The following is a 12531-nucleotide window of genomic DNA, read 5'->3' on the forward strand; positions in this document are numbered from 1 at the left end:
AAAGTAAATATATGTGTGTGTTTAATAAATAGTCACCTTTATTATAGAGCAAAAATAATAGCATTATATGGTTAAAAAAAAAAACCCTTCTCTTTCAGTAATCCAAAACTGGAATCAGAGAAAACTAAGTGTATATATGTCTTTGCTTTATTGTTAACCTATGTATTTCTGTATCAGGAATACTTAGTATAATGTTAAGCCATAGCTGAAGTAAACTACTCAACCATTCTAAGAGATATTTGGGAGTTTTCTACTATTATTACACATACATTTTATATTTATTTATTTGTTTATTTATTTTATTCTTATTATTTTTTTGTCTTTTTGCCATTTCCTGGGCCGCTCCTGCGGCATATGGAGGTTTCCAGGCTAGGGATCAAATCGGAGCTGCAGCCGCCGGCCTACACCAGAGCCACAGCAACGCGGGATTGAGCTGCGTCTGCAACCTACACCACAGCTCATGGCAAGGCCAGATCCTTAACCCACTGAGCAAGGCCAGGGATCCAACCTGCAACTTCATGGTTCCTATTCGGACTCGTTAACCACTGAGCCATGACGAGAACTCCTATTTTTATTTTTTTATCTTATAATGATTTTTATTTTTTCCATTATAGCTGATTTACAGTGTTCTGTCAATTTGCTACTGTACAGCAAGATGACCCAGTCACCCATACATGTATACATTCTTTTTCTCCCATTATCATGTTCCATCATAAGTGACTAGATATAGTTCCCAGTGCTATACAGCAGGATCTCATTGCTTATCCATTCCAAAGACAATAGTTCGCATCTATTAACCCCAAATTCCTAGTCCATCCTGCTCCCTCCTCCTCCCCCTTGGCAACCACAAGTCTGTTCTCCATGTCCATGATTTTCTTTTCTTTGGAAAGGTTCATTTGTGCCGTATATTAGATTCCAGATATAAGAGATATCATATAGTATTTGTTTTTCTCTTTCTGGCTTACTTCACTTAGTATGAGAGTCTCTAGTTCCATCCATGTTGCTGCAGATAGCATTATTTTATACCTGACAGATAAAATAGGCAGCATAAAATAAAATCAAGGAGTTCCCGTTGTGACTCAGTGGAAACGAATCTGACTAGTATCCGTTAGGACTCAAGTTTGACCCCTGGTCTCACTCAGCAGGTTAAGGGGCTGGTGTTGCCATGAGCTATGGTCTAGGTCATAAACGTGGCTGGGATCCTGCCCCACTGTGGCTGTGGCATAGGCCAGCAGCTGCAGCTCCAATTTGATCCCTAGCCTGGAAACCTCCGTATGCCGTGGGTGCAGCCATAAAAAGATTTTTAAGAATAAAAAAATTAAAAAATAAAAAAAAATCAAGAAAATCCTGTATTCTTGATAGGATGTGATGTTCACTGAGGACTTTTGACAGGTAATCTAGTAAAAATATATGTAAATATTCCCTCTATCTAGTATGTTAAGTGGCAACAAAGAAACTCTTGCTATAAATGAATGATATCTAATGAAAATGTATCAATTTTTTAGACTTCCTCTGCAAAATTCTGTCTAGGCATGAATGAACTAAATTTAGTACCATTTTGCATTGCTTGACATCATACTCAGGGATGACCAAGATTAGTATAGTTTACTTTGATATGTTTTGCAATGTGTAAACTGGAACTGAATGACCATGCAAATGAGATTTTAACACTATACATCACATGCCAGGCAAGTCATGACTTGCACATCACATTTTAGCCTATGGTTTAGTTTCTTAGTTTTGTTACTGAATAGTATTCATATGTCTTATGTTTTAAACTGATCATTTGATATTTTAAATGGATTTCTTCTTGTCATGCTGCATTTTTAGTAAGTATTATTGTAATGAATGATTAAACAAGTGTAACTGATTTAGATTTCTATTTCTTAATGTAATTAACATATAGATATAAATGCTGCATTTCCTTGGGCATTTTGATTAGTTTATTTAGCCTATGAAATGGACATAATAATAATACTCAACATTCAGCATTACAAAGATATAAAATTATATCATTAACGTGAAGGCACTTTGAAAGCTATTACTAATTAATTTACTATTTCTGTTTGTGTTACTATATACAATAAAGTAATGGTTTTAATCACAGAATAGCATAAATTTCCTGTTAGTGTCTATTCATCCAATAAAATCTCCAGGTTGATAAAAGATTTATGAAATAGATGTAAACAAACTCAGGGCTCTTGTTTGTTTGTTTTTAGCTCTCCTGCATTTTGTCTTTTGGAATAATTTTTCTTACCCTGATCCACCATCTGTTCTACTCTAATATTTCAGAGCTTTTTTCTCAGTTCTTGAACCAGTTCACTTTATGTCCTTGGGCAACCGTGTCTTTAGACCTCTGTTCTATAATATGTAAATTATATGATCTCTTAGGTCTATTCCATCTCTCACATCCTATGACATTGACCAACTTCTCTCTGTATGTATGCTGCTTTGCTAATCACCTGGTCTTCTTCCAGTTTCTCCTGATACCAATTCTAACCTCCCTCATTAAAATGCAACCATGCAACCTCTGGCAGAAATCATAATCTAGATAAAGATATATTATAAAAATAAAAATATTGAAAATATAATTTCACTCTTTCATTAGGACTTGGTGAAGAATTGTTGTAACCAAAGCAATAAATCATTGCGTCAAACTACTCTGAGTTCCAATCCAGGCCATCCACTGAGGTAATTCTTATTGTCTCAGTTCCTCAGAATCCTCTTCTGTAAACTGGGGACAATAATGTCTCTTACACTGAGCATGTCAGGAAATTTCCTAGCACAAATCTTGTGCTCAGTAAATATTATCATCTCATACTGTCTTAATTCTGATGTCAGAAATCCTGATGATTTCTCGATTTTGTTTTTACACATAGAAGAACTTGGGTTCATAATTTGAAGTACTTTTTTATTCAACTATCTAGTTTAAACTGTTGCAGAGTTGCTAGTTGATGATTGGATGATCTTTAAGAAACATAGAATGTTTTGGTAATTAGTAGGTGTTTTAGCCATGTTAAGACATCCAGGCTGGGGTTCCTGTTGTATAGGCTGTGCATCTGCGTATCTTTGGCCACTATGCTATCCTAGCTGTGCCGGAGTTCCCATCGTGGCACAGGGGTTAACGAATCTGACTAGGAACCATGAGGTTGCAGGTTCGATCCCTGGCCTTGCTCAGTGGGTTAAGGATCTAGCGTTGCCATGAGCTGTGGTATACGTCGAAGAAGTGGCTCGGGTCCCGCGTTGCTGTGGCTCTGGTGTAGGCCGACGGCTATAGCTCTGATTAGACCCCTAGCCTGGGAACCTCCATATGCTGTGGGAGTGGCCCTAGAAAAGACCAAAAAAAAAAAAAAAAAAGACATCCATGCTGATTTGATATTTATTTTCCTTTTCAGACATTCAAATTGTTTAATGACTAAAACCAATTAATTGGGAAGCAGGCTCTTATAAATATATTTTATTACTTCATGAATAATTTTTATCTTAAAAATCTTGGAAGTTTTGGCATCCCTCCTGGGGGGTTGCAAACTAAGTTTTATGAATGAGTTCTAGGAAGACCCTAAACTCCATGAAATTGCAAGTTTTATTTTCTTTGTGGGACTATCTCTAGTTTTCAACAGACCCAAAAGGATCATTGATGTTCTTAAATGAGTGTATGGTGGTATAAAGGAAATAAATATATTTTCATTTGAGGGATAGAATAATTGAGCTCTAATCTAGCTGCTTTCAGTGTTTTTATTTTAAGAAAATAGTGTTCTATACAGAGATACAAAAGCCAAGTTGAATACAAAAGAACCATAGAATTTGAAAGGGTTTTACTTTTTTTTTTCTTTAACTAAAATAGGTTTGTGGGAAATATTACAAAACATTGAGAATATTAAAACTGATACACTACATTGAACTTTACATAATGTTTTCTGAAAATCTCAGGGATTAACATTACATATCACAAGTGAGTATTCTTGGGGTGCTGAAAATGAAATTGATGTGCCCATAGGCAGACTGGCAGGGTGTCTTTGCAATTCCTAGGACCTAGGCAAAATAGAAAAAGAAATACCTAAGTCTTGTCAACCAAAGAAATTGGTCCTGATGCTTTATTTTGTGGTCATATGGGTTTCAAAAAGGTCTACCAAAAGGAGAGGTTTATATGATACTGGGGCTCCATGGTAAGGACAAGCATAAAGACTGGGGAGTCCTTTAACTGGGTCCTTGAAAATTGAGGTTGTTCCTTTCTTACAGTCCCCAGTCACAGTTTCTTAGTCACAAACATCTCTGAATCTCAGCTTCTTCATTCTAAAAATGGAAATACTAATACCTATCTAACATACTTTTCCCTCCTAAGTAAATGCTCATGCTTCCTGTCCGAGACATTATTGGGTAGTTTATTTCTTCCAAGGTGAATAGGATATAGGAGGCCCAAGCACACTAACCCGGGAATGTACCTGGTTTACAGGTACATTGTTGTGTCAACAGATAGAAGCCAAAATCCAGCCTTTGGTACAGATTCTACCCTGAAATGACACTGCTTTCTTTGGCCAGTACCAGAATTCTTTAGTCAGACATCAAGGTCCTCCATTAGAGATCAAGGTCCTCCATTATTTGTACTTCAGAGCCAAGGTGTGTAAATGGGCCTGTTAACCCAGACTTTTAGGTCCTGTATATTCATGGCCCTGGAAGATGTTCTGATATGTGCAGCTGAGAAGTGACCTCACCCCCATCACCACAGTTGGGCCCTTTCCCCACAAGGCCAACTAACTCCCTTACAGCTCCAGCATTGTAAGTATTAAATACATATTAAAATTAGAAGTACAACACTTTGTTTGTATGAGTGTAAACTAGCATAATACCATTCATAGTTAAAAATTATATTTATAATAATTATAAATTATTTAATAACCATAACACTGGATAGAATTTTAATTACCTCCTCTATTAGATTGAGTCACTGCTTTAGAGCTAATTTACTAAACGGATGGGGGGGTAGAGAACAGAGCTCATCTTGGAGACATTTATATACAGTGTTGCGCTTAAAGGATTTCTAGGCACTTTGTAATCATTTTTCAATTCAATTTGAAAATTGGTGCCCCCAAACTCAGATAAATGTGCCTGTATCATTAAGTGCTAGAAAAAAGATGCGGTTTCCCCATGTCCCTGTGGCTTAGTAGAACTTGTAACTCTAGGACCATATACCCTTGCCAACTGCAATGCATTTGGAAATTGAACCTATGAAAACATATAAATAGTTTTCAGGTCAAGATAAAGAGAAATGAAACAGATGTAACTAGTCTTTGCTTTTGTATGTTTAAAGCAACCTAACCAGAACCAATTAAACAGGAGTCTCACTCTAGTAGCAGACTTAAAATTTCGAAACCAAACTTCTATGCTAAATCATTAAACTGTTATAATAAAATGAAAACCAAAAATTCAGAATTAATCATTATAACATAAAACTGTTGTGTCTTTCAAAAAAGGTGAAAACACTTTAATATAATTTATATTGTTTCTACACATTAGATGTAAGAAATAATTTCACTTAGTCATAAGTACAATGTATTTGATTAACAAAATCCTAATTTACAAAATAGAAGTAAATATATGCAGAAATATATTCATTATCGAATTATAAAATTAAATTAACAATTCTTAAGATATCATCAGTTTATTATTCTGATTTCAGATAATTGAGTTAAGTCATTTTGGTATGCTTACTTATAAGTATTAAAATAATGGAACGTTGAGATTTGAATACATTGACAGTAAACCATTGAAATTTCACATTCACATTATACAGCCATCATGAATCCATAGTGAATGTTAATAATGTAAAAAAATATAAAATGATTGTAATATAACCATCTAACCATTAGCATATGGAGTTTTAAGACCACTATTTAATCAGCTAATTTGCTCCGAAATATAAGCATTTGCTTTTCTGTCACATGACATGTATTTGTGCCTTAATACTTAATTTGAAATATCCTTACATAAAATATACCAAAGTAAATAAAAAAGGAGACATTTATTTACAAAACAATATTGTTTACATATTATATAAATGCAATTGTTTCAAAGTCTTTTTATACAATATTGATAGAATCAGTCATTGCCATGATTTTATCATAAAAACTGCAGTGTTGCAAAGGCAGGCTATAATTTTGAAATTTTGATAAAATGAATACTTTTTGGCTACCTTTTAAATGCAGTTTCTCCAAGTATGCTACAGAATTGAATGCAGAGCTCTAGAAAAATGATTTTTCTTTCATTAAAGAAAATCCATTCTCCATTTGAAAGAGTATGAAAATGCACCTGAAGAAAGGAGAACCATTACTTTACTGAATGTTTTTATTTGATAAACCTGATAACACCAGCCATTCAGCCTATTGTATTAGCACCATTGGCATGAATTGTCAATGTACTGTATCAATCAGAATAGGAATGGGAACTTGCATATGGTGTACCATCCCTATTTTTGTGGAATCTTCTCTTACCAAGTATGCTATCATACAATATAATTCAAGTGTTTAAGGATGACTCAAATAATGGTATATAACAATCCTACATCTTATCAATACTACATATAGATTTTTCTGTAAATATTAAGTAAAATTGTAAAGAAATAGACTTTAAAGCATACTCCTTTAATTCACCAGAACACAAGGAGAATTGCTTTCATTTACCTGCATATGTTGTAATATATATGAACATAAATGGAATTTGATCTCCTCGTTCAAAAACTCTGGAAATCATAAAAACCTTTTATTGTATGATTTGTTTTGATGGTTAAATGCCAACCATTGCATATATTCTCTCTTTTAGTTCATATACTGTCGCTTGTGCTTAAGTGACTATAGCATACTCCAGGCATGTAGCCTGTGGTACATAATTTCACAGTTTCAAAATTATTGAGGGGAAAAACCTTCCATGTTTTAGGAAGTAATGAACCAAATATAAATCTCATGAGCACCCACAGCGATCTACTACCATGGCTGGAATTTTCCCATATATTATTTGTTCTTTGCCATTAAAATATAGCATATTGATTGGAGACATCTTTGTGGGAGTACAGCAGGGGCCTGCTGAACCTCTGGGGTTTGCTTGGTGCACAAGATGAGTGTGAGGGTATTTTTGTAAAAATACAAATTCACACTCTCCAGAGCAGTAATTGGCCTTATATCTTTTAGGTGCAATAATCCAGTCCCATCCAAAAGCTTCAAAGTCCACAGTTAGAGGGTAACGACAGCATCGAGATTCTGTTGAGTGCTCATCACAGTCAAGTCCAAAATCTCTCCTGGATCTTTTTGGTGTGTCTGTTACCTTGACTTCTAAAAAGGGATTCTGTGTGAAAATGAAAGAAGAGTTAATAGTAGCAATAGATCCTGAATCACTTTCCTACCCTAAGGACTTTACTGTTGAAGAAATAAACTATTTTGCTTATACCATATTTGTTTTTAAAAGGCACAGCATTAAGGAATTTTAATTTACACTAGGCTCAAAAAAATATAGCAGCAATATAAATTTCCCTGAGGTCTTCGCCTTTTTTTTTTTTTTGTTCTTGTTTCCCCCAGTTTGAGTATCCCAATGTCTGGCACATAAGAGGTGCTCTGAAAATATTGATGGGAAGAAAGGGAGAGAGGACAGAGAAGAGAGAGAGAGGCAGGAGGAAAGGGAGGAGAGAGGCTAGCTTCCTTTCTTCATGCTTGTTGATTAAATATGGTGGCTAAATATGTCTGATGGGTAGGTATGCTCATCCTTCCTCCATTCACTAGGTGTTATTAAGGGAAACTTGGATATTAACACCAAAACAAAATAGTTACCACCCAGCACATAGGGACTGTAATGGGAAAGTAGGTGATGAAGGGAGTGGTAGGTATACTGGGTTGAAAGGACAAACTCCAGGAAAGGGAGGGAAAGATTCAGATGATACAATCATTCTTCCTTTATCCTTTCATTGAAAAATCCTCCTATTCAGATATTTAAGTAATAATTTACTAATCCCCCTGCCCAAATCTTTTCCTCCATATAAGACATTTTTCCTTTCATTTGGAAAAAATGAGGAATATATCATATTAACTATCTGTTTAATAATAATCAAAACCTCAGTCACATCACCAACTTTGATCATGAAAATGGTACATGTAAAAAAGAACACATTCTTAAGTAATTAATAGTAGTTTTTATCCTGTATCAAAATCAAAATAGACCTGGTAATTATTGGTATTTAAGATTATAAAAAACAATAACATCACTTTGGGAGTTAATAACATTTTAATTAAAGAAAAACAGATCACTTGAAAAGTGTTTAATCTCTTAAAGAATGTTTTTATTTAAAGTAGCTATGACTTACTAATTATATATTCTTTTCAAATGAGACCATTTAAAAGCTAAAAAGATAACATTTATTGCTTGCAAGTATAGTATCTTATAAATTATAACAATAAATGGAAGTAAAGAATATGGGCACAATAAATAAGTTTTTGAAAGCAGAAGTAAACAAAAGAAGAGATAAACCGGAAGAGCAAGTACCTTTAAATTTATACTAGGTTTTAAAATGGTTTTTATTAGTTTTTATAATATATAAGACATTGTCATCTTTTCGGCCTTGGAATAAATTAGTTGGCATTACCTACATAAATTCTTGCAAAAGAATAGTGAGATAGTTAAGAACTAAGTTGAGTGTTACAGGTTTACTAGCCTAAAGTTTTAAATTTTATTAAGGGCAATTCACAAAGTAATCTACATACATATTAGTGCATCAACAGCCTACAAAATAATGAACATATTTATCATGAGGGGGTCTTAAATATATTATATTTAATAGTATGTAATTCTAAACATGTTGTAGTTAATTGCTATAAATAAAAGCATTTCATTTTTAATTATGATTTTTAGAGTTTATCTTTTTCTGCTTTATTAAACCAAAAGGTTTTAACACACTTGGCACTCTTCTAGGGAAAACATATTTACTTGGGTATATACTAGAATCCAATATGAAGATTTCATGTTTTATTCATATAATCATATGGCATATCAATGAAAAGCAATTTGTGTTTCATTTCCAATTCGAAAGAATTTCCTAAGTTAAGGATTATAGTAAAACTTTTTTCTTCTAAATCCTAATGCAAAGTAAAAGTATCAAGAGGGTACTTCATAGGATATGAAACTGAACACCTACTTTTATTGGGTACAGGGCTACCATTGGGATAAGATACCTTTGTCTAGCTTAGGAAACTGGTAGTTATTTTCCACTACTACTCATTCACATTATGAATAAAAACATAACAAGATTTTAAGAGTGTTATTTTCAGTAAACTCTTACCAGCCCATCTTCTCCTGGTCCTGGGAAGGTTACAGCAAGATCATGACCATTCTCATCTAAAGCTTTGATTTCAATGCCTAAGTTGGATTCAGGTTGTTTGAGCCAATTTTGCAACACTGTCTTCACATCAATGCTCTGCCAAATACCAGTGCCTGGGTTCATGTCAAGTTTCAGAGATCGGATTCCAGTATACCTTGTACCGTCTTTCATGGGTTTGATGAGTCTCAGGATTTGCACAAACACTGTTGTAGGAGTCTTGACGGGTCTCAGATATATCCACAGTTGGGCCTTTACTACTTTATTGTATTGTATTTTAGAGCTAAATTTAAAGAAGCAGCATTTGGGTTTTCCTTCCACTTGCATTAGAAGATCAGCTAAAATGAGTAAAAAAAGAAAAGAGTTATTGAAATTGTTTCATGAAAAATGAACAAACTCCTTCATATTAATCAGTGAGCTTTTTTTCTATTGGAATAGTGCATGCATATTTAGTCTTTTAAAATGAAAAACTGTAGAATTTCATTCATAATTCAGAAAAATATCAAATGAAATAATTACTATAGCTTTTCAGATTTTTTTCAATATGTTTTTTCAGCTGTTTATGAGAAACCTACTTCCTTTCTAGAAAACTGTAGACTAAAGAAAATTCTATAAAGGAATGAAGAGTGGATGAAATTTTAAAATGATGATGATTAGAGAGAACAAGAGACACTGTGGAGGAACATCCACTTAGAATTCTTTGGGAATCTGAGTAGTTACACTTACTGAGCAGCTGTACCAATCAGTCTGGAAGAAGGAACCCTTCCCCCAGGCCTGAATTACCTGGGAACGAGACACACTGAGCAACTAACTGAGCCTCAGGAATTAGTAGAAAATATAGTACATCTGTTACGTTTTGGCCTGGGATAGCTTTTTTAAAGGAACCAAACTAGAAGGCACTTAGCACCAAATTTAAATGTTGCATTCAGGCTATCTCAAAACTTAGAAAACATTGTTAAGGCCATGCTGTCATTGTAAGCAGAAGCATTTAGAAACAGCTTTCCTTTTGGTTTTCCAAGATTGTTTATAAATAAGGCAAATCTACTCTAGGATTATCTGATAGCATAGTCTTCAAGAAAAATTATTTGTTGCATTATAGCCTAATTACTTAATAAGAAGAACAATATTTTGAAACTGTTTTGAGTCTAGTTTAAAGTGGGTAAAGCACTGTATAAAGCAAAATCACAGACACATGGCACAAAAATCTTTCTTGTCATGCCTTCTCTGTTAAGGTGCCTGTCTCCCTTTCCTTGTGTATACTTTTGAACTGATTGTAATAGGAATGGTATGAAATATATTGTCCTTCATAAGCAATGTGGATACTACAGGTAATAGTTCTTTCTCCCTCTTATGAAAAAGAAAATAATATTGTAGAGCTTATTAAGCATGTGACTGCCTGGAAATATGCAGATGGGGTACTCTCAACAATAGTACCATGGTCAAGGTATAAGCAGGACTTTGTGAGCCATAACCTACTTGATAAAATGTTTATTTCTTGGCATTTTCTGATAATTAGCTCATAATTACCATTATGCTATGTTTACTTCATCATTGCTCTTACCAAAACATTAAATTTTAAAAAAATATTTTTTATACTTTCCAGTGTAATAGCTTTCAAAATTAGATATTTTAATTTGTGAAGAACATAGAAACACTGTGAGAAATAGTTCTGAATAACAGAAGTCATTCTAGGGGTGTAGCAAATGCCCCAATGGGGCTCAATATCTGCAAATTTACATCTTCCCTTCTCTATCATTAGTGAAAAAAACCCGTTATTACAAATGCCTATTTCAGACAACCAACCTTTTTTTCCACATTGCTTGTAGAAACTCCCAATCCTTGCCTTGGTGGCATTAAGCTGTGAAAGCATAAGCATGTTATATTTGTCTTATTAAACTATATAACAATGCTATGCAAGCATTTTATTTTTTATTTTCAGCTGTTTAGCTAAGGAAAACAATAATACAGCAGCTTTCAGTCTCATTAGTTTATTTCTCATGAAATCTTGAAAAAAGAAACTCTTTTCCCTCCTACTTACGTACAAGCCAACAGCTTGTTAAAAGAGCCTGAAAATAGATCTGTTTCTCATAAACACTGCAACAACAGTCAGCAGAATTGTTGATATACACTAATAGGACTACTTACACTCTGTAGGCATGGTAATGATCGTTTCCGTCGTAGCGTGATAATCATCATCTTCCAAGGAGCCATCACTGCTGTCATCTCTCTGGACATCGTACTGATCAATCAGTTCCCGGAGTGGAGGAGCTTTGGGCAAAAGTTGTCTTATAGCATCTTTGCTAATGTTAGGAGCTGTTTCCAGGCGAAGTTTACTGAGGATTTGAATTTTTATGGCTTCTAGTCTTGAAGATTTAGTGTTTTGTCTCCACATACATGCATTACACAGCCCCTCTTTTTCCACATTTTCCTTTTGCTCGCTGTTCTCATTCAGATCCACGGGACCAGCAACAATCAGCATAAACAGGTAAATATAAACATAGATTTGCAGTTTTTGCATGATTTTAAAATCAATACAATCTTTCTCCTTGTTCTTATTTCTTCCTTTTACTTTTGCTTTTGAGTAACGCCAAGCAAAATTTTAATGCCTGCAGTGTCTGAGAGACAACTTGCCACACCAGTGAATCTTTTATACTGTATTCCAAGTGGCTTTTTATATTCCACTTGATGAGACAAGTGTCGTCAGGATCTATGATTGGCTCTTGCTCCACAATGAATCTCGCTGTCAGAGGTTAAAACCCTGTCTGTCACAAGTCACCAAACAGTATTTTGTTACAGTCAAGGGTGAGCTGATTCATTTGACTACTTCATAAAAGAAATAAATCTACAAATAATGAAAGATATATGTGACATTTGAAAAGTTAAAATCTATGTTAACAATAATATAAACTGCACTTAAATATTATTAATCTTTATTAGTGAAACTTTAAAATTGTAATTTAAATAAGTAATTCTTTTACACTTCATACTTAAAAAGTTGAAATGTCTTTTTCCTCAAAAAAATAAAATGATTTTACATTATTTAGACAAACATTTGAGGTAAAAAGAATTTTATTTGCTGTTTTAAATTATTTTTAGTCCTGTGTAATCAGAGAAATACAGATTTAAGTTAGGAAGACCTGAATTAAAATTTAAGATTGTGATACTAGTAAAATATATTC

The 12531-nt window shown here is 33.9% G+C and overlaps 1 protein-coding gene across 1 annotated transcript; it reads right to left on the bottom strand.

Annotated features, from left to right (window-relative positions):
• Positions 1-5407: 5407 nt before the first annotated feature.
• MSTN (myostatin) lies at positions 5408-12071 on the bottom strand. Its single transcript, XM_047770464.1, has 3 exons — positions 11498-12071; positions 9317-9690; positions 5408-7335 (listed from the first exon to the last, which is right to left on the bottom strand). The coding sequence occupies exons 1-3, from the start codon at positions 11868-11870 to the stop codon at positions 6955-6957; spliced, it is 1128 nt and encodes a 375-aa protein (XP_047626420.1). The 5' UTR covers positions 11871-12071; the 3' UTR covers positions 5408-6954.
• Positions 12072-12531: the final 460 nt, after the last annotated feature.

The sequence above is a fragment of the Phacochoerus africanus genome, chromosome 3 (assembly GCF_016906955.1).
Source record: "Phacochoerus africanus isolate WHEZ1 chromosome 3, ROS_Pafr_v1, whole genome shotgun sequence".
Lineage (NCBI taxonomy): Eukaryota > Metazoa > Chordata > Mammalia > Artiodactyla > Suidae > Phacochoerus > Phacochoerus africanus.